The 26333-nt window shown below is 53.1% G+C and overlaps 1 protein-coding gene across 1 annotated transcript in view; it reads right to left on the bottom strand.

Annotated features, from left to right (window-relative positions):
* Positions 1–7826: 7826 nt before the first annotated feature.
* The window catches only part of RFTN1 (raftlin, lipid raft linker 1), a 174086-nt gene continuing 155579 nt past the window's right edge, over positions 7827–26333 (bottom strand). Inside the window, exons 8-10 of the mRNA XM_008156721.3 lie at positions 20374–20477; positions 17580–17661; positions 7827–8262 (exon numbers count right to left, since the gene is read on the bottom strand). Coding sequence (XP_008154943.2) covers positions 7870–8262; positions 17580–17661; positions 20374–20477 — 579 coding nt within the window. The 3' untranslated portion in view covers positions 7827–7869. The remainder of the gene's footprint in view (positions 8263–17579; positions 17662–20373; positions 20478–26333) is intronic.

The raw sequence follows: 26333 nt of genomic DNA, 5'->3' as shown, positions 1-26333 counted from the left end.
GTCTGTTCTGAATTATTATAAACCCTGCCGGCGCCCATGAGCCCAACTTGGTCTCTTCCATCTCATCCCCAAGTCCCATATTGCTGTGCTTGAGCCCACCCAAATTTTGTCTGTCCCTTTGTTCTTTTTAAATGACCTGATAAATAGGATTGTAAAAAAATCAAATAATCTAAAAGCATGTACACTAAATGCTGAAGTCCTCCGTTCCCCCGCCCCACTCCCTCACCTAGGATGAACTTAGGTATAAAGAGCTTGCTAGGTATCCTTTTACACCAGGGGTGGGAATCGTCTGGCCTGTGGGCTGTATGAGGCCCGCGAAATCATTTGGTCTGGCCCTGCCAAGGCATTAGGGGCGAGTTAATTAAATGCTTGACTAAATATAACAGGCTAATTTTTAAGTTGATAGTTTTGTATGGCCTGCGAATGATGTTATAAATATCCAAATGGCCCTTGGCAGAAAAAGGTTAGACGTTTTACATTGTACTGATCTTGTACACATTGGACAGGTATGTGTGCCTGTGGGCTTTACTCTTTTAACTCTCCAAAGAATGTACCTTCATGTACTTAACCATATTTCTGTGATGGACATTTAGATTGTTCCTCGTTTGGGGATATTACAAACAGTATTGCAGCGAACACGCTGGTTCACATACTTTTTGTGTTGTATTCCCGTAGAGTTTCCAGAAGTGTCGTTTCTGGAAATTGACGAGTGTTGCCGCATTACCCTATAAAATGCCTAATCAATATATATTCTAATAGGATATGAAAGTACTCATTTCCCCACCTCTTGGCAACATTAGAGATTTAAGTCCTGAAACCGTTTTTTCCCAGTATGTTGGGTGAAAAGATGATTTAAAAAAAAATTAGTTTCCTGATTTCAACCTAGCATGTTTTTTCCTAAAGCCTTTTAGCCATTTCTCTTTCTTCTTTGGAGAATGGTGTTTGTGCATTTTTATGTCCACTTTGATGTCTGGCTGATTTGTAACTCTTTATAGAACAGAATGAATGCTAATCCTTTGTTATGCATATTGCGGATATTTTTTCCCATTCTGTTACTTGTCACTGAATTCTGTTTGTTCTAACTTATACTGGAGTTTAAATTTATACATAATCCATTATGCCAGTCTTTTCCCCTGGCTTTTATGGATATATTTTCTTTTGATATTTTTACAGGTCTTTTATCCATTGGGGATTTATTTTTGTGCTTTAATGGGGGATAGGGATCTGGCTTTTGCATATGGCTCTGCCATTGCCTGACACTATTTATCAAATATTCCACACTTTCCCCAATGATTTGAAATGCCTCCTTTATCACATATTAAATTCTCACCTACGAGTGGATTTTCCCCCCTACACTCTCTGCTCTGTCCCATGGGTCCCCTTATTTGCAGTTCAGATATCACATTGTTTTAATTACTCTAGCTTTTCGGTATATTCTGTATCTCCCCCCGCCCCCACTACATACACACTGTTTTTCACCACCAGATGATTTAAACACAAACAGATCTTATGCATAGTGATACAACTTCACTTTCACAGGGAAAGTTGGAAAGGAAAAGTGATAGGAAACAGTTACTCTGGGGTTACCTGCACTCATTGGTGATCTAGATTATTTTGGCTGGAGTACTGTTATCAACTGAACATTACAGCGTTACTTGGCACTTGACAAGTACTGTGTTTTATCTCATTAAATGACTCCCCAACAATTATGTGAAGTAGGCAGGGTGGCGGCTGCTGTCCCATTTTACCAGCAAGGGAGATGAGACAGAGTAGATGGCTTGCCCAGGTTCACATGGCTGGGAGTGACAGAGCCAGGCCTCCCGGACCGGTCTCCTTCCTCTCCCTGGGGAGGACTTTCCTGCCATAACTCAGCCGTGGGCTTGTTCCCAAACCCTCCTCACCGCTGACGAGGCGGGCTCACCTCTGCTGTTTTTTTTTTCAGAGAGACTCAGTTAACAGAACACCCTATCGCCAGAGCATTTCCAGCTAGGAGATTTTAAAAATCCAATGAGGGCTCCCTGTTCTTAGAGGCTGCAGGAGCCTAGTGAGAAGAAACAATGAGACAGGATCTGTGTGATGTGATGGAACGAGCATGGTGCTGGAGCTCCAGAGACCTAAGTCATCCCTATTCCACAACGTGCTTCCTGCACGACTCGGTCCGCCTCTCGCTCTAACCCAGTGGTCGGCACCTCTGTGTCCTCTCTGAGCCCCTACACACCAACCTCTCCTTCAGCAACGGAGATCTTTTACAAAAATCTTATGTTATTTCCCTCTTTAAAACGAATCAATGGCCTCCCATTACTTTTATTAGCAGGACTGGCACCCTCACCATGGTCCCCAGGCCCTGCCGCATCTGGCCCAGTCTCATCTCTGCTCCTCTCTGCTGTTTTACTCCTGCCCCGCCACACACTCTGCAAAGCTGCCTTGATGGACATCTTCCTGTTACTTGAACATGATAAGCTTTCTTCAGATCCTTCCCTTTTCAATTCTCCTTGTCACCAACGCTTCACATAGCTCTTCCTGTGTACTAGCCTTTCTTTCAGCACCTTGCATATACTAACTCATTTAATTCTCCCAACTATTATCCCCATTTTACAGATGAGGCAACTGAGGCACAGAGGGAACAAGTCGCTTGCCCAGAGCCACCTGGTAAGGGGTGGAGTCTGGGTTCTAGCTAGGGAGGCTGGCTCTACGGTCTACGTGCCTGGCTGCAAGCACACTGCCTCCCTGTGGACTGCTCACCTGTGCTCCTCTCTCCGGGCTCAGCCTCACCTGACTCCCTCCACAAAGCCTTCCATGAGCAGGTTGCACCTTCCTGTTCTGTGCCCTCTCGCACCCTGCACTTCTCCACAGCTCTTACTACAGTACTAGGGGCCCTGTGCACGAATTCATGCACCTTGAAAGGAACTGTGGGCTGTGAGGCTGCAGTGGGCACAGGGGTGGGTCTCGGCCCCTCCTCGGCGCCCATGCGCTGATGGCTCTGGTCCCACTCATACCCGCTGACGGCACGGAGCGATTGGGGCCAGTGCTAGCAGCGGGTGCAAAAGGTGGCTGCCAGCCTCGATCTCCCCTCAGGAGCAGGGGAAGGTGGAGAAGCCCTGAGAGGCTATTGGGGTCGGCGCGGGGCACTGGCAGTGGGTGCGAGCAGTCACTCTAGTGCCGGCAGCAGGTGCAAGTGCCGGACAGGACCGCCACGTGTGGGAGCAAATAATTTTTAGTAACTACCAGAGGCTCGCCCCGATGACAGCAACCGGCACCCCTCCTTGGTCTGGCGTGCCCGCTCCACCATCCCACTGTGGCTGATGCCTGCCATGCTCCACGCTCTGCCGCCTGCTGCTGATGCCCGCCACGTTCTGCACGCGCCCCCTGGTGTTCAGTGCACATGGTTGTTCCGCCATTCAGTCTATTTGCATAGTAGCCTTTTATTATATAAGACTAGAGGCCCGATGCATGAAATTTGTGCAAGGGGCTCGGCCCTGGCAGCGGTGGCACTGGCTTCATCCAGAAGGTCGTACAGAAGGTCGTTCCGCTGTTCGGCCATCAGGTCTAATTAGCATGTTATGCTTTTATTATTATAGATAATTGCTGGGGCCACCGCTCATTGTCATTTGTAAGGTCTAAAGGAGCCAGGGCTGGTCTGTCTCTTCATTGCTGTCTTCCCAGCAACCAGCACCCAGCACCCAGCACCGTGGTGTAGGCACTAAAAAGAATGTATCCGCTGCCTCTTTCTGCCCTGTGAGGCCACAACGAGGAAGTGGCCATCCATGAGATCAGGAGGCAGGTTCTCACCAGACGCCAAATCGGCCAGTGTCTTGATCTTGGACTTCCCAGCCCCCAGAATGTGAGACATAAACATTTGTTGTTTAAAAAAAACAACAAAAAACTATATATCTATACAGTGAATGATGCAATCCCTCATGCCCACATAAACGCACAGGTTTCCCACGTGGCCTGGCCACCCCTGCCGGAGGGAAATGCCACCCCACCTCACCCCGTCCTGCAGGGGCTGGGGGAGCAAGCACCTGCCGTGTTCAGTTAGCTTTCGGAGCCTGGCCACAGAGATGATCATTATCAACAGGAACCTGTGGTGAACATCGCTCTGCTTCCTTCTCTGGCGACAGCCATCTCAGAAACCCCAGCCAAAGGCTTGTCAGGTCTTGTACTTAGAGCTAAAGTTCACTTGCTTCCTTGTTCCAGACTCTGGGAGCCAGGTCCAGGAAGCCCAGGCTCTCGGGAAGCGGCCTCGGTCGTTTGGCAGGTCACTGAGCGGGCCAGGGGCACACCCTGCGCTCATGCAGGCAGCTCCCAGCCCTTGAGGGAGGGAGGGCTGCTGGAAACAGGACCTGCGCAAACAAGTGGGGAGTCCGTGCTGAGCTGCCTCCGGCTGCCTGTCTGCACCACCCCAGGCCCCCTTTCCCATCCCCCTCTCGCCAACCCTTCCAGGACTTCCTCTGTAGCCCCAGCTGCTGCTCTGGGCCTGCCCAGGCTGGGAGCCCCGTAGCACAGAGCCGGCTCTGCTGCCCCCGGCGGCCCCCCAGGGCCAGCACGCCCTGCGCTGGGCCTGAGCCCAACCGAAATGTGTTCCAAGACTGATGAATTTGGGGTCAACATATTCCTACTAATAAGCACCGTGACATCATCTGAGAGCTATTCTCAAAAGATGTGTTGTGGTTTAGGAAAGGCCATAATTAACATGTTTAGAGTCCTGATAAAATGTGCTTCATAAGAAATGAAATAGAATGCCTCTTAATGTTTTTGTTTTTCCTTTTTGAAGTTGGTCCCATTACGCATAATTCCAGGGAAGGGTAATCAATTTAAAAAAAGCTCAGGCAAGGATTGTTACATATAAACCACGAATAGATTTTATAAACATTACGATGTGTCTATTAGTCAGGATGGGCTATGCTGTGCTTCAGTAAGAGATAAACCTCCAAGTCCCAGTGGCTTAGCACAAGCGAAGGTTTCCTAATCCCTCATGCCATGGTCCACCTTAAACCATGCCAAGGGCATTGGAGATGAAGAGAGGGCTGGGGTTGCATGGGGTATTTTTAAAGGCCAGGCTCAGAACTGGCTGACATCACACCTGCTCATGTCCCACAGGCCACAAGCCAGTCACACGGCTCCAAACTGCAAGAGGGGCTGGGCAGTACAGGAACCCATGGGGATTGGGCACCGACCATCTCTGCCACATTGACTGGTATTACCTATGGGCATTGTGATGAACTGCTGCCTGCGAACCAAGCACCTTACCACACCTTACTATTCCTCACAAAAATCCGACGAGGTGGGCGTCATTAATCCCATTTCCCACAGGAGGAGATGGATGCTTGCAGGTGTGGAGAAATGAACTTGAGGTTACATTTGTAGGTTGTGTGGTGAGGGTGCTACCAGCTCTGCCTGATCCCAAAGCCTGGCTGGGCTTTTCTGCTGAATGAGCGCGGTATAGAACAGCCTTCCCGCTTCATTAAGACAGGTGCCCGAAGACCGTCCCGTCCTCACTGCTTTGACCGTGCAGCTGTGTGCACTGGAGAGCAGTACAAAAGCATCTCTTTAAGCAGATTTTAAAAAATATATATATTTTTTTTATTGATTTCAGAGAGGAAGGGAGAGGGAGAGAGATATAGAAACATCAATAGTGAGAGAGAATCATTGACTGGCTGCCTCCTGCACGCCTGCTACTGGGGATCAAGCCCACAACCCAGGCTTGTGTCCTTGACTGGAATTGAACCCGGGACCCTTCAGTCCGCAGACCAGTGACACTCCATCCACTGAGACAAACCAGCTAGGGCCAGGTAAGTTATTTTCCATTCCTTAAAAGGGCCTCCATTTAGAAGCCCCGACTGGGAATGGAACTGTGACCTCCTGGTTCATAGGTCAAGGCTCAATCACTGAGGCCCACTGGCCGGGCCAGGTATTGCGTTTTTAAAGTCCCCCCAGTGATCCTAAGGTGCAACCAATTTGAGAACCGCCTGCAAGATCGATATTTCGCCAGATATAAGCAGGGGTGTGGAGAAGTGAAGGGGAAAAACAAGACCTTCAGGAATGATTTGTTAGTTTGGCTCTAGGGCCCAACTTCCTGAGGAATTCAAATTTAATTTTTTCCCCTCACGACACCTTCAGCCAACACGAATGTCATTTAATTATTGAAAAATGTACCCAGCCCTGCGTGGCGCAAGGCTGTCCGCTGGGGGGACGAAGCCTGGGATCGTTCATGTGCTTTTCAAAGCCGTGAAAGATGACTTGCTTTTGTCCCAGGCTGCTGCCAACTAGCATGTTTTTAAAAAGCGGTGATCCTCTAAGATAATGGGTGAAGAGATAGTATTTTTATGAAATCAATATGCCGCGTAGATATTTCTGAGTATAATTATGGAAAATGCCATTTTAAATCGTTCTCTTTCGACGGAGCCTTCAACCTTTCCAGGTGAGCGCTAGGGGTCGGGGGTGGGGGGTCAGGGGAAGGAGTCGGCGCCAACATCAAGAGGAAAATGACTACGATGTGGCTGTACAAGTTCTTTATACAAACGTATCACAGGTGTGTTTTAGTCTAGCAAACTTGCAAAGAGGGAAAAGACCTGCCTCATTAAATGATTTCCTTAAAAGCTTGGGAACATGCATTTTAGACAGAAACTGGTGTGGGGCTATTTGTTTTCCAGAGGCATTTCCTCCATCACCCCGGGGCCACGGCGGGTGGCTCTGCCTGACTTACCTGGCGGCACCTGAATCCCACTGTCTGCATTCTTTCTACAAAGGACCAGGAGGCACCGGGTGTCCAGCTGGCTCCTTCGTTTCCCGCGGGAGCGTCCTTTTCTCGAAGGTCATGGTGCTGCTGGGAGTTAGTCCCTTAGGAAACGTGTATGAAGGATGTGGGGCTGAGTCCTTGGGACATCAGGCCAGGGCTTTCTCGTTGTGACACAGTTAATACTCAGTACGCGCAGTGCTCTAACTCATAGATGATTTATTGCTTTAAGTAACTAAACAAGAAAAGAGACAGGCTGTTGTTTTGGTCAAGACACCAGCTGCATCTACGTAAAGCCTTCACGATACCTTCTGGACAATATAAACACGTGATAGCATACATGGGAAACAACTTGGCCAAGGACGCGCGGATTAAAATAGCACACGACAAGGGCACCCAACCCGCCAGGCTGCCCTGAAACGACGGAAGGGACGCGAGTTCACACGATGTGCTGGATACAAAACCTTTAAAAAATTTTTGGCATGAACACTCACACAGGATACCTCCTTGGACAGTCTGCGAAAGCAGGTGCACGCACAGCATTACCGTTTCACCTCCAGGTTACCAGTGTCTATGGGACGCTAGAGAGAAGCCAGGTGGCGGGGCACCTGCCCTCCCCTAAGGTCCTTTTCTTTGCCACAGCAGCAGGGTCCTGGGCGTTAGGTGAAGAGCAGCTGGCAGGGCCCCAGGGGGTGTTACAGTGGCCAGGGAGCTGCAGAGACCAGCCGAGGGTGGACACCGCCCCAACAGCCTGTGGGAGTGAACCCCACACAGCCCTGGTTTGTAGCTAGGGAGGCCCAGGGACTTGGACGAATGCTCCCTGGAGGCCCTGGGGGGGGGGGGCGGACACAGGCACTGGATGGTCCAGACCCTCCCACGGAGGAGCGTGGAGCCAGGGCTGGGCCTTCCGCCCTGAGGTTGAGGAGAAGTAACCTGACCTCTTGCGTTCTAACACGGGGGCATTATGACACATTTCCAATGGCTGTGCAGGAGCCAACAGTCAGGAAAGCCAGCCCTGCAGGGCCTGGGCGAGCTCACAAGTGAGGACAAGCCAAAGGGAACACAGGGCGCCAGGGCCAAGCGCCCTCGGGGTGGCGGCCGACTGGTCTGGCTGCAGCGCCAACAGCTGGGACTCAGTAGTCATCTGCTGTCTCTGCAGCCACGTCCTCAGGACCTCCCTCCCCGGCATCCTCTCCAGGACCCGAGGGCCCCTCACAGCCCCCGGCCGAGGCCCCACAGTGGCCGGCAGGACCGTTCTGCACGGCCCCGCCCTCCACACAGAGCCGGCCATCGGGACACAGCGGCTCTCCGGTGACCTCCTGGACGGGGCCCTTCTCCTCCGCCGAGGCTCCGTCCTCCGGCTGCTGGCTCGGCACGCAGTTTCCCACGTCCCCGGCCTTGGGAAACTGGTCTTCCAGATTCCTGTCGTTTTCTTCGGCTTGTCGCTTGCCTCTGGCACTGAGTTTACCCTTGGATTTCCTCATCTGCCGGCTGTGCACGTCTTCTCGGGAGAATCGCCACTGAAACTGAACATGGGAGAGGATGGAGGTAAGTAAACGCAGTCTCCACGGACCCAGAGCCTCACCTGGACGCGTCGGCATTCACACCACCCACGTCACTTCTCTGCAGCAAGACACACAATTCCCCGCATTCCTGGGGTGGGGCCAACGTCAATCACAGCCCGGACACCTCACACCACCACGAGAGCCCGCTCCATGCTGCCCACGGGGTGTACTTCAAAGGCCTGGGGAAGGAGGTCCTGAAATCCTATCGTTTGAACCATCAGGATGAGGCAGGGACACAGGGCCCGCGCTTCCTAAGCGCCAGGGCTCTGAGCAGGCCGTGGGTTACCCAGCTCTGGGCCGCATTCTCTCACCTCAGCAGAGGCACAGCATGTGGGGCGCCGGCTTCCCTGCAGGACTGGCGGGCTTGCTGCCCCAGCTACGGGGGGCTGCTGTCTGCTGACAGCACCCACCACCTCACTGAAGGTCACACTCCCTTCCTGGGGCAACCTACACCCAAGGTCTGGTCTGGACGGGGTACAAGGGCCTATCCCTCCTCGCACTACTAGGGAAACTCTGAAAGGCCATATCAGCTCCAGAGCTACCTGGAGGGGTGGCCGCGGCCACTGCTGAGACAGCATCCCAGCTCAATTCCCGGCCCATTCCTGCGCCCTGTGTTCCCCACGGGTGTTCCTGAGGGCACTTCCCTCAAAAACGACCACCATCCAGACCCTGCTTCCCAGGGAGCCCGACCTGCAACCAAGCATTTCCCCAAGGACCAGGGACATCAACACAGACTCAGAGAAGACTCAGGTCGCGCAGTCAGTAACTGAGCTGTGCAAGGACCAGACCTGTCCAAGCTGGGGAGCCAGACTGCAGGCGTGAAGCGTCCCAACTCCACCACTCCCTGGCCCAACTTCCCAGCCTCAGTGTCCCAAAACCAAGGTTGGTTACTTGATTTTCTCAGAAAGCAAAGTCAGTTAGCTTTTCCTGTAGAAGTCAGATCATATTTTATATTGGCTTTGCGGGCCACATGGTCGCTGCCGAAACCATGAAGAAACCATTGAACTCTACCATTGCTGCAGAGAAGCAATCACAGATAACATGTAAACCGATGAGCGTGACCGTGCCCAACAGCGCTTCATCTGCCAAAACCGGTGGTGGGCGGTGGTAAGGCCGGCCCTGCCTTCCAGGGCATATGTGGTTCCAATGATGTGATAATCCAGGTCATGGGGTTAGCACTGTGCCTCACATCATATATACCAGATACACTTGCTGTTTCCATTACTGACGCTAGATTTAAGCTCCAAGAGGTCAGGGAGGCTGTCTGTCCTATTTCCTCCCGCATCCCTGGGGCAGAGCCCAGTGCCTGGCACCGAGTAGGCCCTCACCCTGTTTGTGGGATAAATGAATGGAAGGACGACAGAGCCCAGCCACGCCGGCTGCCCTGAGTTTCAGGTCCTGTAATTTTAGAGCCAAAACATAGCGTGGGGTTCAGTGAGGAGGGACCGGTGCATCTGCACCTTGCGTCTGGCTGCTCTCCAGGAAGAGAAATCAATTGAAGGAGGAAGCAGAGTGGGGAACACGCAAAGTCCCGCTGAGTCCGCTGAGGACATGAACGGGCCCGGAGGCAGACGGTGCAGCAGCCTGTGCACGTGGAACTAATCTGGGCAAATGAGCCTGAGCAGACATGGAGACATCGAGGGGTGTTAAAAAAAAAAAAAAAACAACCTTGGGAGATTCAGAGAAATGGGTCCCCGTGTTTATCAATGAGGAACGTGTTCTGTGGATGAACCACTCAGCAGAACTGCAGCCTTTTTCTACTCCCCAAATATCAGGCGTCCCCCCAGTCTTCCTGAGCAAAAGCCCCTTCTCTGACCTCTGTCCTCCTGGGGTGGTCAGTATCCCCCGGAATGCCTCCACCTCAGAGCTGGGGGGCAGTCCACTCTGGGTGGGGACCCACGGAGTCAGATGCCAGATGTGGGGCGCCCTCGGGAAGATGGCAGCCCAGGGATCTTCTGGACGCGCCAGGCCCGGTTGCGACCGGCACAAAGAACGAGAGAGAAACCCCCGAGGAGAGAGATAGGTGGATGTGGGTAAGAGTCAGGAGCCCCCGCGGCAGGGAGTGGTCTCACCGGGAAGAAGAGAATCATGGGACTTGGCCACCCTGCAGGTGCAGCTCCGTGACCCACATGCACACAGGGGTTCAGTTTAAGTTCCCATCACGGTCATTTCTTTCTACTTCAGTCACAGCACGCTGGTTCTGCCAAATACGGACTTAAATCTCAGACAGTCTGTGATTGCAAGAAGAACAAAGGGAGCCTTCGGTTCTGATGGCTTCTTGCTGGGCTGGAGAGGGGGGCCCAGGAATGCCATGGCACCATCAGTGGAAAGCGATGTCCTAAGGCGTTAGCACATGCTAAATAACTGAGTGCTTTGCTAGGAAACACCAAAAATGTGCTATGCAAATTTTTAAAAATCTGCCACCGTTGCAGAATTTTCAGTGGTGGAGATCAATTCCCCCAAAGAAAACATTTGCCTCAACACCCACAGGGTCCTGAGGTTGCACACGCCATGGGATCCTGGGATCAAACAGCTTTGGACAAGATTTCCCATCAAAGCAGAGAAAAGGAGCAAAGTGCCTGTTGAGGTTAGGACTTAACATCTATCCTGTCCTCCTCCTCCCCACCCTCCCCCCAAACTCCCAAAGGCATTCACCTCCCATGTTGGATGGGTTTTGCTCAGACACTCCTTTGTGCGGGTTTTCTCTCTCACACTGTAAGCTTCTTCCACCTAAGCCATGAGTTTCTGACAATGGAACCCCTTTGCAGGCGAAGTGGTGCCTCAGACCCCCATCCCAAGGGTGCACACGTCAGCCTAGACTGAAGCAGGCGTCTCGGCTCTGTAACCATAAGTGCGGGGCACCGACCCGGGGCCCCAGAGCCTCTGCTGCTGCCTCCGATGCCAAGCCTCTGTGGCTCTCAGGCACAAGCGCTCGCGGTTCATAATTGCTGCCTTGACCTACACAGCCACTGCCACTGCTTCATAATGCCAGCCCAAATGGAAGAGCCTTAGATACAAATCCATGTCCCCAAATAGAGCTTCTGCATTTTTGCAAGTTTTTTAAAAAACACCAGTGAAGCCTGCCGATATGCATTTCTCCGAGAGGCAGTCGGCTAGCAGGAACGTCAGAGGAAGCTTTCCTTTTGCTAAAAAAGTGGTGGAAGGCCCTAAATGTTAAAACATCACAGCAGCTGAGAGCCCGGTGCAAATCCCCGTCCTGGCACTTGTTGGCTTTCTGTCCGTGGGCAAGTTATCAATCTCTCCAAGTCTCACGTTCATCATCTCTGAAATAGTCGTCTCAGCCTCCAGGGCGGCAGTGCACACCCAGGGGCCGGGTCACACAAGTGGGTGTGCACAGCGCCCCCTGCCGTCGGATGCTCTACAACCCAGGAGCTGCCACCTTTGCCAGAGTCCATCCTTGACACTTACTGACACAAACCCAGGGGCTGCTCTTGCTAAATAAGCAACAGAAGGTCTGTGTTCCTCTGGATGCCTGGCCACATCCAGATTCCAGAAGAAGACCACATTCTGTTATCTCCTGACAGAAGACAACAGGAGGACACAGGCTGTGGGAAAGGCCTATGGCAGGCACAGGAGCCACTTTCTCCCAGAACCTGCCCGGCCTGCTGGGCAGAGGAGGACTCAGGACTGTCAGAGCTGAGCTGGGAGGGAACTACTCCAGCCCATGTTTTCTGTCCTTCAGAGTAATCTCAGAAATCTCTGCCAAGCCAAATGCCTTCTAGGACTGCTCTGTGTTCTGTGTCCTCAGATGGGTTTGTGATGACATCACTGAGGCCCCGTGCTGTCCCTGGCGCTGAAGCCAGGTACCAAGTAGGCTCTGACTCAAGTCCTCCCTCCTCCTCTCCTTTGCGGGGACATTCTCATGAAGCAGGGACATAGCAGTGGGCAAAACTGAGGGTCTATAGAATCGAAAAGCTAAATGTTCTGAGCTTCAGACTGCCTGCAGGATACCTGCCCAGGAAAGAACAAACACATACCAAGGTGCCTACTATGTGTCTCAGACAGTGACCAAGTTTCCCATTTCCCTGGATCCCCAAAGCAATATTCTCAGTAGGCATTGTTAAGAGTCAGTTTATAGATGAGCATGTAGAGGTTCAGAAAGGTTAAGTACCTTGCCTAAAGTCACACAGCTAGAAATAGCAGAGCTAGAATTCAAACACAGCTGCCTCTGGCTCCACACTACCCTTTCAGACTCTTAAAAAAAAAATATATATATATATATATATATATATATATATATATATATATTGATTTCAGAGAGAGGAAGGGAGAGGGAGAGAGAGAGAAACATCAGTGATGAGAGAGAATAACCAATTAGCTGCCTCCTGCATGCCCCCAAACCCAGGCATGTGCTTTGACTGGGAATCGAACCATGACCTCCTGATTCATGGGTCGAAGTTCAACCACTGAGCCATGCCGGGGGTGAAAGGCTTTAGGCTCTTGACCTAGAGAGAAGGGAGGAGGCAGCACCCCCTTGATGGCTCAGCCCAACGCGTAAGTGCCTCAGCTTTCAGACTTCTCCATGTTCAGATGCATCTGCTAGACCAGGCACTTGATCATTAGGCCGGGTGGTCAGCTAATGGAAGTCTAGATTTATGGCCATTGAAGAGTCTTTGGTTCAGTTTATTAAAAACAAGTATCGACACTGAAGACTCCCTGACAGGCCCATTTTCAAAAAAATCAATAATGATAAAATGTGGATGGAGGGCCACGGGTGAGGCTGGAAAGGGGCCTAAACTCTTCAATTAAGACACTGGCTCTCGGACTGGAGTGGGCATCACAACCGCTGGAGGGCTCCTTCAACCAGATCACCCCCCCCCCTCCGTGACTTCGAGGGCCTGGGGGCGGGGGGGGGGGGCGGGGAGACTCTGCATTTCTCAGCTCCCCGCTGAGGCTGATACTGCTGGTCCAGGGGCCACAATCTAAGAACCGCCAAGCAAAGAAAGGCACGTGGGCCGAGATCCGCTGTGGGAGAAACAGCCGGGAAACAAGGACAGCCCCAGGCTCTCCTAACCCAGCCATGCCATCCACGGACCGGCTCCCTCTGCCTCCCTCCCTCCCACCGTCACACCTGCTCCCCTCCCCACCCAGGCTTCTCCTCCCCCTCGCTGTCTCTAACAAACAACAAAAATCGCTCCAGATGCCAAGGCTCAAAAAGATGCCATCTCTGAAAGCAAGAAGCGGAGAGGCAGGGATGTGCAGCCCCGGGGACCGCTTTCTGGGTGGAGGCTCTGGGGGTGTGTGTGTGACACCCCCACTTAAAGGCCTGGAGGACCTTTCCATATCGTGAGTGGTACCAGGGAGTCGCCGAACTCCACGCACAGCCGCTAGCTGCCAGGCCGCGCCATGCCCATGCCAGTCTTCCCACGCAGGGTGTCTCCACGTGGGTGTGGCAGTGGGGCCTGAGCCAGGAAGGATTCCACCTAGCTGTCCCTGTCAGACATAACCGGGGGCAGGGAACGACCCTCCACCTTACAGCAGCGTGTGTCCAGAGTTCCGTGTCCGGAGGGGCTGACCGATTTAATTCACACGTTTTTAAGGCTGTCCGCGACCTGCCCCCATGTCAGGGAGGCGAGCGGGAAGGAAGATTCTCCGGCATCGCGGAAACCACCTCTCACCTTCGAGGGAGTTCCATATCGCACTCACACAAAGAGGTTTCTTTCAAGTGCTGCAAAGCCTCGGTGAGAGGATTCTGCCCACTCTGCTGGTTAAAAGACGACTACATGTGCCTCGCCCCCGGTGTGCCCATCTTGGGATTTCTCTTCTTAAATTTCAATGCTGGACAGGACAGGCATGACCCGGGCCCAGAATTCTGATTCCTCACTCACTGATTCAACAGATATTTGTTGAGCACCAACTAAAAGCCAGGCACTGGGCAGGCAACGGTCGGAAACACGGGTCTGTGCTCTCATGGACAGTCTCTCCCAGGAGAGGATAAACGAATGAGCACAAACAGTTAGAGGAGAGCCCGGGAGGAGACGAAGGGGGTTCTCCCCAGGGTATCGCACCGTCCTGAGGAAATGCCGAGGAAGAGAGTGCCCTAGGCAGAGGGAGCAGCCGAAGTGAAGGCCGGCAAGCAGGGCCTGGGGCTGATCACCCAGGGCCTCGTGGACCACATTCCAGATCTCCATCTTCATACAAAGAGCCGTTCTAAGCGGTGAGGTGACATGATTCAATTGGCTTTTTCTTTTAAAAAAAATATTTTCATTGATTTCAGGGAGGCAGGGAGATGGGGAGAGAGATGGAAACACCAATGATGAGGGAGACTCAGTGATTGGCTGCCTCCTGCACACAGAGCCCGCAACCCGGGCATGTGCCCTGACCGGGAATTAAACCGCGATCTCCTAGTTCAGTGGTCGGCAAACTCATTAGTCAATAGAGCCAAATATCCACAGGACAACGATTGACATTTCTTTTGAGAGCCAAATTTTTTAAACGTAAACTTCTTCTAACGCCACTTCTTCAAAATAGACTCGCCCAGGCCGTGGTATTTTGTGGAAGAGCCACACTCGAGGGGCCAAAGAGCCGCCGTTTGCCGACCACGGTCCTAGTTCATAGGTGGATGCTCAACCACTGAGCCACACTGGCTGGGCCAACTGGCTTTTTCAAAAGATCACTTTGTCTCTGAACAGAGAACATATTTGAAGGGAGACCTGTCATCAGGAGACTGGAGTAGCTGAAGCAAAGTGAGGGTGAAGAAAGGTGGAGGAATCCAGAGATTCTAGGACCTAAAATAGACATATCTAAGGCTTCACTGCCAGGGGGAAGGGGATGGGGAAAGTCAAAGATGACCCCCAGGTGGGCTGGTGCCTCTGGCTCGGTGGTGGCCCATTCCTCTGGGGAAGGGGACGTGGGCCAGGCGTGGAGGAGGGGCTAAGTCACGCGTTTCTCTGAGGTTCCTGAGCAGTGACAGGACAGGTGAGCTGGGCAGGGGAGAAGCAAGGCCTGCAATGCAGATACAAGGGTCACGGCAGAGGTGGCGAGAGATGATCTCCCTCTGGGGATGAAAGAGACTCTCTAAGGACGGGGAAGAGAGTTGGAGGAGCAATGGCTGGGTCTGAGCCCCAGCGGGAAGCCAGGAGAGGAGGGTGGGATAGAGCCAGGAGAGGAGGGTGGGACGGAGCCAGGAGAGGAGAGGAGGGTGGGATGGAGCCAGGAGAGGAGGGTGGGACGGAGCCAGGAGAAGATGGTGGGACGGAGCCAAGAGGAAAAGGAGCTTAAAGAGGTGAGGGCAGCCGACAGTGTCAGTGCTGCGGGAGCTCAGCACCGTGAGGACGAGATGGGGCTGCCCCCCAGTCACGGGAACCCACAGACCTGTGGGAGCGGGACGCCCCCCGAGTCAGCGGAGCAGCAGGTGACAGGGACGGGGAGACGGAGACAAGACGCCTGCTGTGAAGCCCCCTCTCTGGGACTCTGCTGGCCAGGCGCTCTCTCGAGGTCACACCGAGGACAAGAGCTCGGCACCAGCCCATCCCAACTTGGAACGAGTCGGAGGTAACAAAGGAGAAAGCAGCCAACCCATATTCGTGTAGTTGATTTGTATGGACGTTTCTACCCACCAGAAAGTAAGACTCCCATCCCATCTCTCTCACACCAGCTTTAACACTCCACCTCTGAAACCTCCCGCCCGCTCAGCTCCCTACTGGCTGCCCCTCTGAGATGCATGGTCCGCACCAAAGTCAAACCACGTGTCTTTGCTTTGGGAGTCGTCAGCGCCACAACCAGGAGAGCAGCCAGGACAAGGCAGCACCCCCTCCCACGCTTAAAGGCAGAGGCAGCGTCCTCTGGTGGTTGTTGAATGTCACTGTGAATGTGCACAGTCCGCCGGAGCCCACGGCTAAGCCACCGCTGACAGCAGTCCTGGCTGACCCTCCCCATGGCGGCTCCGGCTCCTGGCGGCACACGGTGGGTTTGGCAGCTGCCTTCCGGTTCTCTGCTGCTGTCACCAGTCACATGTGCATCAGCGCCTGGAGGGAGAGCCCTCTGCCCTCCACCTCAATAGGCTTCAAGGCGCCATCTCCTTGGTGTTCGTCCCACCACCGGGTTCCCCCTGGCTGTGCTGGCTGGTGAGGGGCTGCTCCAATCTGTCCACTTGCTTGGTGCTCCTGTCCGGGCTCCGTGTCCAAAGAACACGAGGAAGCAAGACTGCCAAGCGTGAGGCGGGAGCAGGCCCAGCAGGCCCTGCCTGGGAACACGGCCTTGGCCATCGAAGGTGGAGCGGGCTGGCTCCAGGTGACACTGACTTGGGTTTTGGCAGGTTCCCTAGACCCGTGGTTGGCAAACTGCGGCTCGCGAGCCACAGGCGGCTCATTGGCCCCTTGAGTGTGGCTCTTCCACAAAATACCATGGCCTGGGCGAGTCTATTTTGAAGAAGTGGCATTAGAAGAAGTTGAAGTTTAAAAAATTTGGCTCTCAAAAGAAATTTCGATCGTTGTACGGTTGATATTTGGCTCTGTTGACTATTGAGTTTGCCGACCACTGGCCTAGACTCACCTGCCCCTCCCTGAGCACCTGGTGACACACCCACGGGAAAAGCACGGGGTGTGGAGATTCAGAATCATCTGACACAGGTAAGGACCCGGATCGACCACATCAAACACAGAAGATATTGTGAGAATGACCAGTCTCTCAGCGCGACTGTGTTTCCTGGACGGTTCACGTAATGACCAGGGAGGGGAAAAGGACCCTGGCGATCGCAGGGCAGCCTGACGGGAGGGCTCACGGCCACAGGCTAAGGCTGACCTCTGTCTGCACCAGCTGCTGCCACTCGGAGGCCTGCAGGGTGGGGCTGTCACAAAGGGGCTCTAGCAGGGTCTGTCTGCCAAGATCGCTAAACTTCTGATGTCCCGAGGGCTCCCCGGGCAGGCCGGAGCTCAGCCAGCGTGCGATGAGATGAAGATGCAGAGACACCCCCCCGCCCTCCCACCCCCAGCATCTCGTCAGAACGCGGCTGACTGCATGCCCCTATTCTTGGCCCAGGGGGAATGTCTGGCACGCTTGAGTGTCTGCAGGAGCCTCTCTCGGCCGCTCTTCTGGCCCAGCCAGCAGGAGGCTGGCCGATGAGGCCCTCCAGTGCCCTTGCCTGTCCCGTTCTGGCAGCTTCAGGCCTGATGGGTTCGCCAAGGGGCGCAGGTGTCCTTGGGGTCAGAGCCGTTGGAAGTTGCAGCAGGCTGCCCACCCACATGCGGTAGGAAACTCCCTTGCGGATGAAGCCCCGCTAGAGAAACCCGGGAAAGGCCACCACGGCCGCCACTCACCTTGGATTCCTTCTTCTTGAGCTTCTGAGGTAGACACGGTCTCTGAAGAAAGACAATCTGCTTGGTGGATACGTTCCCCTCCCTGTAACACACCGGAGCTGAGAATGAATAAGGTTATACCTGGGGGAGCCCCAAACCTCGCAGACACGGCATCCCTGACTTCAAGGCTGACCACCCGCGGAAATGACAGTGAGGGGTCAGAACAAGAAACCCCTGCTCTCCCACCCCAGGCCACCCGCCCTTGCTTCCGGGGGGGCCATCTCAGGCGCCCAACAAAAACCTTTGCGGGCATCCCTGCAAAGTCAGCTTCACATCGAGAAAGGCCCTCCCCTGGATGTGAAAGAACAGCTGGCGTCGTGCCTAATGATGACAAAGTGGCTTCTCCCGTGAGTCTCAAAGGGGTGGCATGCCTCTTCCACATCTGTCTTTGGTAGTGAGGCCACAAGGGGCCAGGCTGGCCCAGGATGGGCAGGTGGATGAGGACCTGGGGGAAGGGCTCTGCCCGTCGGCCGTCACAGGGACAGCGGGTGGAAGGCTGGCTGCGCACAGGTCCCGGCCCAGGCCCGATTCACCCTCCGGGAGGCAGGCCACGCCGCTCCTGCGGGCACACACCCGGGAAGGTGGCCGGCAAGGCGGGGAGTGGCATTAACAAAGCCAGCGAGGGATGCCCAGGACTGCCGCTCCTTTTTATGGCCCAGTGCGAGCGTTTTTCCTCCACGAAGGCAGGACCCGGAGAGCTGCCATTAAAGATGATAGAAATACTGCGAAGGGGATGGTTTTCTCCCCCTCGCCCCCACCCTTCCTATCACTTTCTTAAATCTATTATTTTGCAAATGTCCACGCTGCTGAAACACTGTGTCCCTACTTGGAGACCCAGGGTCAGGGAGAGACAACTCATATTTCCTGTTTTATTCCGGGGGGGTTGGGCGGGGTGACCCACACATAATGTCTCATTTAGGCCTCCCCAGTGTTCCAAGGACCGGGGCTTTATAGACAGGAAATGAAAGCTCAGTAAGGAGCAGGCTCCAGCGCAGGCAGCCAAGACTTAAGCTCGGATCAGCCTGGTTCAATACAGTCTCCCACTCCACTATAAGGGGTCATTTAAGGCACAGGGAAGTGGAGGGTTAGGGAGAATTATATGGCAGGTGTGACTATCCGAGACAGAGAGACAGACAGACAGAGACCTGTCTGCACCCATTGAGCTTAGTCCAGAACCAGCTGGGCCTTCACATTAAGACATGCTCCTGCCAAAACTGGTTTGGCTCAGTGGACAGAGCGTCGGCCTGCGGACTTAAGGGTCCCGGGTTCGATTCCAGTCAAGGGCATGTGCCTTGGTTGCGGGCACATCCCCAGTGGGGGGTGTGCAGGAGGCAGCTGATCGATGTTTCTCTCTCATCGATGTTTCTGGCTCTCTATCCCTCTCTCTTCCTCTCTGTAAAAAATCAATAAAATATATATATATAAAAAAAAGACATGCTCCTGGTGACTCTTGGCCTCCGGCTTCTGGACCAGACTTCGTGGACTGGCACACAGACTCCAGGAAGCTACCTGGCTTGCCCCGGGGGGGGGGGGGGGGGCAGACTCGGGACTTGGGTTGAAGTCCGCAAGCCACAAACCCAGGCAGGATCCTTTCTACTCCGCGGCATCGCCCTGTGCCCACAGGAGTCTCGGCTGAGCAGCAATACGGTGGCTCCCAGTGGCCAAGGGCCAGAGGTGGCTACAGACTGGCCCCTGCAGGTACACAGGCCGCTGTGTCCCAGTGTCAGGAGGGAGACACGTTGAGGGCCCAGACGAGCTTGCAGAAGGACGCAGGAAAGGCACTGATGGTCGCCATCATTCGCCACCCTCAGTCTGAGCCCGGGGCTGCCATCCCCCCAGACCACCAGCCTTGCCCCACGCTGTTCAGCACCCTGGAGTGGTGGGTGTGCAGCAGGATCGGGGCAGGCAGAGCACTGAGGGCCACGGGCAGGAGCATCCCTATCGGTGGGCCAAGAGGTGAAGGAGAGGGGGCCCTTGGTTCTTCCACTGAGGTTCTAGCCCCAGGTTCTGGGCCGCTTAGTGGTTGTGTGGCCTCAGGTACGTGGTTGAGCCTCTCTGAGCCTCAGTTTCCTCATCTGTAAAATGGGAATCAAATCTATGCTTAGAGGATAGTTAGGAGGACTAGTGTAGACAGCAAACGCAGATGGCAAGGCTTTTAGCGCTGGGATGACTCGGACAAGCCCATGGCTCAAGGTCTGGGGGGCAGAGCTGGGGGTGGACAAACCACCGTGAAGGTGAAATCGGAGGGAGTGCCACAAGCAAGGCCCCCGGCTCCAGGTCCTCGCATGTTCTTCGTGGGGCTGCTGACCGGCACCATGATTGTCCTTCCCCCTCCATGGCCACACTGTCCTCAGCTGGAAAATGAGTTTTAAGTTAAAAAAAACCCCACCTCGTAGGGTTTTTTGAGAAAGAAAGACTTTACATACAAAATGCCTCTCTAGGCCGGCACAGGGCGCATAGTAGGTGCTGAGTTTCTTTGGCAGCCGAGAGCCCTGAGTCTCCTCAGGCCAGCTGGCTCACCTCTGACGTGCTGGGCAGTAGTGCTTGACTGGCCAAGGCTCCCCAGGTGGGAAGAGGGGTGCCGAGAGAGCCCTGGGGCAGGGGGTTAGGAACCCAAAATCCTAGCTCTGCCACTTGCCAGCAGGAGAGCTCATGCGGCCACACCCGCCTCCCAGGTTACGTACACGAAGCGCTTGCTGGGCACAGTGCCTAGCACAGAGTGAGTGAGCAGCAACAGCCATGACTCTTCTGTTACCTGTTAGTCTTGACGACGGGCGTTGGCAGCACACAGGTGAGCTGCCAGCCATAGGCTGCCAGCGAGTTCAGCAGGGGCACGTAGTCTGTCTGCACCTCGACGCCCTGCGGGAGGAAGGCCACCGTGAGGGTTGCTGCTGCCTCAGAAGAGGGGACTGTTCAGCCGCCAACGCCACAGAGCGGGAGGCGGCCCTGGCTCCGAGGATGCTTCGCGTTCACAGCCCAACTGCCCACATGGGGCCTCTCCCGGCCCCATTTCAGTCCGCACGGTTGGCAAGGAATGAGCGCCCAAGGACTCATCCATTCATTTTGTTTCATTCTCAATTCACGGAAGAAGCACAATCACCTCGCCTCAAAGACGGATCCAGGGCATATGACAACACACGCTGACCCGGATGATTTCAGAGCGTGTCATGGGGAGTGAAGTTACAGTGACAAACGATCAAGCCACACACACACACACACACACACACAAACACACACACACACACACACACACACAAACACACACACACACACACACACACAAACACACACACACACACACACACACACACACACCCCTGTGCCATGCAGCCTGCCGTCAAGGGGTCCATGAATGCTTGCCCGTGTTTTATCTCAAATCAGGATGGGGGGTTGGGAGACTTGCCCAACACTTGCCTTTGAATTTTTATTTGCACTTTATTTATTTATGTATTGATTGATTGATTGACTGATTGATTGATGTCTGTTTGTTTGTTTTTGCCTTTGAGTTTAAAAACTCAGTCCTGCTCCCACAGGGAGAGAACCCCAGTGTGAGGACTGCACGGGTCCCCTGCCTCAGGCCTCGTTTCCTATTCCGGCTCCTTGCTAACACGGAAGTGCAGTCCCACCCTGGCCTGTGTCTACACGGGCCTCCCCGTCTCTGCTAGGTTGGCTTCTGAGCATCTCTACATGTATCCAGATTCCTTTCAGCCGAGGCGGCCACGCGGATTCATTCTGCTAGTGTTAGGAAGCCGTGGCGGGAGCAACGTGGATGGCGGCACCGTCCTGGGCTGGAGTTCACAGTCCAGCAGAGGCAACAGCACCGACACCCGAGAAACCAGAATACAAAGGGCCCGCTGGCAGGGCCGGGAGGCTTCGAAGGCCCGCAGAAGAGGAAGGACGTGGGCCGTGCTCAAGGCAGGCTTCCCGGGACTCCGGGCTCGGCCCAGGGCACCCAGGGGGGGAGCTCCACACGGAAGACCATGCATGGCTTAGATCCCTGAGGAGGGTGGGCTTAACTGAGGGCCATCCTGGCCAGGGGCTGTCCTGCTGGGGGTCTTTTTGGGAATAGAACCAGCTGGTCTGGCTGCCCTGGGCTGGAGGAGTGGAAGGCAGATGAGGGGACAACCAGCTCTGCCTCGTCGAATCGCTTTTAAAGCTCCTATCACGGAGCACCCGCCCCAGCGTGGCGACAGTCACCTGGTCAGCTGGCAACGAATTTATCAGTTTCTTCAACTGGATCCCATAAGTCCTGGCCTATGTCAGTGGTTCTCACTGTGCTCCCTGGGCCAGCAGCATCAGCAATGCCTGGGAGCTAACATACAGATCTTGTAACAGAGAAACCCACACCTGAACCCTCTACGATCATGTTACTCAATGTCACCCCAATCAATTAAAAAAAGAAAGAAAGAAATGCAGAGTCTTGGGACCCAACCCAGACCAACCAGACCAGACACTCTGGGCTGGGGCCCAGGAATGGGTGTTCAAGTCCTCCCAGGAGTTCTGAGGCCGCGTCGTTGGGGAAGCTCTGCCTACGTCACCCACTAGGTCTCTGCTGTGACAGTCTGCAGTGCTGAGGCCAGCATCGGCCAGCTGCCACTCACACCCTGCCTTCCCATCATTCTCCATGTGAGGAGAACGAGAAGTGGGACTTCTAAAGGAACAGCGTTGGTAAAAGGGAATGGAGGGGAGGAAGGAAGAAGGGCAGGGAGAAAAGAAGGGAGGAGAGGGGAAGGGGGAGGAGGAGGAGAAAAGGAAGTTAAAGGAGGGGGAGTAGGAAGGGAAGGAGGGAGGGGAGGAGAACTCGGTACAGGAGTAACCAATTTATTTACGCGTCAGGGGTAGAGGGGCCCTATTCTGGCCCTGTCCCTTGAAGCCCACTCAGGACAGAGATGGCAGCAAATGACACAGCACCCTTCTCCCCCCGCCCCCCCCCGGCTTCTACCTGACCCCCTGGGCACAAAGGGACCTGCCTTCCAGACCAGCACTGGCCAACATCCCTCATGCTGGGCACCAACTGGGGCCGCCTCACCCTGAGAACCCCTGCCCGCCGCCCTGCACTCCCGATGTAAAGAGAGTTCCAGCCACACTCTCCAGCTCTGCGAGGTTATGATTACTCAGGCCTATCAAGAATAACCTTCCCACTTTATCAGTCGCTGCGACAAACCCTCCACAATCAGACAGTAGCCATGGCAACCAGGACAAGCTTTGGCGCCTCACAAAGCCCTGCATGGCAGAATGGAGTCCTTTTATTGGTGATGTGCCCAGGCCGGGTTTTCTCCGCGGGCACTCAGGAGGGCAAGACAGTGGCCACCCTCTGCCGCCGCCTGACCTGCCTGCTCAGACAGGCCTCGCAGGGGCTGCTTGTGTTTCGCTCGGTTTTATTGCATTTTGTCACCACATTAAAGAGCAAGACCGCAGGATTTCTCCCAAACAGTTTCCCCCCCTCCGGGTAGGGGATAGCAGCCAGAGAGGACAGAATCACAAAGACGCAAAGGAAATGGGAAAACACAACAAAACCCAAGGTGGCTGGTGAGAGCTGAGGGTTCAATCTCAAGTGTTAATATCTGGCTGTCACATGGTGGGCTGAAAAGCAAAATACACACGGCAGGGGGCGAGGTGTTACTCTCCGCCAGACTCTCCCACGCCTCCGAGCGTCGGGGCTGGCCTGGATTAATTAACGTTCAGTGTGGTTTGCCACAGCATCTATCAAAGCTGGCTTGCATAGTATCAACACCGTGAGACGGCGTTTCTAAAATAGGACACGAGCCCCAGGCAGTCCGTGGAAGGCGCTCCCGAGTCCATTAGCAGAGGAGATGATAGGAAACCTGTGTGGAGGGAAGGGTCTCTTTGATCTGCCTTTCTGCGACGCTCCAGCGAGGACACAAATGCACAGACAACACCCCAAAGCCAGCCCGTACGTGGAATGAAAAGGCGCTGCTTTCTGGGAGTAGAAGCAACAATTTTAATTAACTCTCCACTCTCCTGTATGGATGTGAGAGCTCTCATCACACCTAGGGAGTTAAAAAAAATAAATAAAAATGGACCCTGATCCGTGGAAAAAAGGACTTAATTTGTATTTATGGCTCTTTTTCCCCCTATAATTTCTCTGGCGTTTTGCAAATCAACGAAAAGAAACAGGCATCCAATGACAGCCTCCCCTTACCCTCCCAAACATGATGGCAACGGAGTGCAGTTTATGAAGAAATGCATTTGTCTTTTGATTAGTTTTTGAAGCTCCTCCATGCAGACAAGTAACGAGGAGGGAACACATGGGTCCAGTGAGAAAGTTTGTATCCTGAATGTCAGCGGCTCTTCCCTTTTCTCCCATTTATGGGAGCAATCTGGGAGAAAAGCAGCTTAAAAGACTCTGCTCCTTTTATGTAGCTGTAAATGAAGAGAGGAATTCAGTTTCCCATATCTGAACAGTGTGTGGGACCTGCTCTGGGCTGGTCTTTATACCCAAGATGGGACTCTCTGCCTCTGTGCCGACCGCCACGGGCGGGGGCCCCTGTTTTTTTACCGTGGGCACCTTTAGGAAGGGCCCTGAAAAAACACGCATGGGCCTTCTGTAAATTTCTACCCAAACACTAATGCCCAACACTACATTTGCATGATAATTTCTTTACCTATCGATTTTAGATATCTTTTTATGTCCGACCCTGGAAAATAAAGGCTTATCGCTCCCATACACATTTCTTACTTCCTTTTTCTTAGTGCCACAAAATGGTTATATGTACTTTTAATGAACCAAAAGTAGGTATTTAGGTTATTACGACTTTGCAAATATTGCTGAATTTGAGCTGGTTAAGTAATGCACTGTGACCATACCTTCCTTTTTAGATAATCTTTTCTTTTTCCTAGAGTTAATCATGACCTCAGTGTGTGTGTGTTGGTTTCATCGGCTTGGTTGTACAGCAACTGATCTCTAATTTATTCCACGTGCTCCAACACCTCTCTTTTATGCCCATCAACAACTCCCACATGCCTAAATATATTAGTTCCATTTCCCCCCACTGGAGGCATCATTTCTGGAGCTCTCTGCAGCCCTGCTCCAACCTGGTCTGGAGGCTTTCCACGCCTGCATTCTCCCTCAGCGGGTGTTTTTCTTCCTTGGCTTCCTCCTCATTTTGCTGAAGCACATCCTGGAGTAGCTCTCTGGGAATAATGCCCTGGAAGTCATTTGAGTCCCTGCACTCCTATAAAGGTCTTTGTCCTCACCCTTAATTAACAGTTTGGGTATAGAAGTCTGGGATGAAATCCTTTTTGCCACTAACATTTTTAAAGTATTGTTCCACTGGCTTCTAGATTTGCACAATTGCTCTGGTGATATCTGTTTTGATGACTAATACTTTGAGTGTGACCTGTTGTGTTGCTTTTAGGATATTTTCCCCCATGAAGTTCCAGGATGTCACAATGTGCCCGGGTGTGGGTGTGTTTTACTCACAGGGCTATACACTTGATGGCTTTGCAATCTGAGGATTCTCGTCCTTTGGTTCTGAAATGTGTGCTTCCCCCACCCGCTCCCGCCCCCTTTGATAATTTTTCTTTCATTTTCTGTTTTCTTTCTTTCTGGACTTCCTCCTGTATTTTCTTACTCTGTCTTTTTGATTTTACCTCCTGGAAGGTTTCCTTCATTTTACAGCTTTTTTTTTTTATTATTATGTTTTTAAATTCCCTGCTGCCCAAAAAGACACAAAAGCTCTTTCTTGGCTTTTGACTTTGTTTTTATTTTATGTTATTTTTATCTTTATAGTATCTTGTTTTTGTTTCATGGCTGCATCTATTTTCTCTCTACACATCTTTTTAAAGTGGTTTCTACTGATCTCTGCATTATCTCGATAGTCACCAGGTCACATGAGGCAGAGATGGGGGCCAGGGATCTTACCACCCTCCCTATGTAAGGACTTACACCAAGGCCCCGTTTTTGGCTCAGCAGTTCACTCCCCACCGTCTCATGCTGATTTATGCTGTGAAGACCAGAGCTTTTCCCAGGTTCTGCAAGAGAGAGCGGCTCCCTTCCACATCCAGCTTGCAACTTTCTTCCCTCTTTGCTAAACCAATTAGCATTCTCCCACACACTTTCCATCTTCTAAAAACGCATTGAAATTTCTCATCTGCTACTTTTTCTTCTTTTGATCTTTTCATTCTTGTGGGCATCTAATCTATCTATCTATCTATCTATCATCTATCTGACTACAGTCAATTTTCATTATTCATGGGAGCTATGTTCTATAATGTAGCCACAAACACTGAATTAATGAATACTGAACCATTGCTCCTAGGGGAAATACAGGGTTAGGTTCCTGCGAGCCTCTGACCACATCTTCATCCTCGGATCAATACAGAAGCTTGTTTTGTGTGTATTTATGTTTAAAGGTACATCGTTTAATGTACTTGGTTGCTTCATTAACGTCGAACGCATGGCCAACAGCACCGTAACTCGTGGCTGAACAAGCTTATCTAACACACATATTTGTCCTGTAAGGCACATACCTAGGAATGCTCAACAGAAGTCAGGAGGCGTTGGCCAACACAGGGTAGATAAGAACTCGAGGAGGCATGAGGTGGCGGAGGACTGGACCTCCTGGGACGGAATGAGCAGGAACTGAATAAAAAACACTGACCGAATAGGGGGAAGTCAGTTCTTGAGCAGCCCATGGTGACAAACAGGGTTAAGAAGACCCACACCATCAGATGTCCCGAGAGGGCAAGTCA

Source organism: Eptesicus fuscus, chromosome 18, assembly GCF_027574615.1.
Source record: "Eptesicus fuscus isolate TK198812 chromosome 18, DD_ASM_mEF_20220401, whole genome shotgun sequence".
NCBI classification, from domain to species: Eukaryota; Metazoa; Chordata; class Mammalia; order Chiroptera; family Vespertilionidae; genus Eptesicus; species Eptesicus fuscus.
Note: the sequence above shows the minus strand (reverse complement) of the source record. Positions and strands in the feature narration are given on the sequence as shown.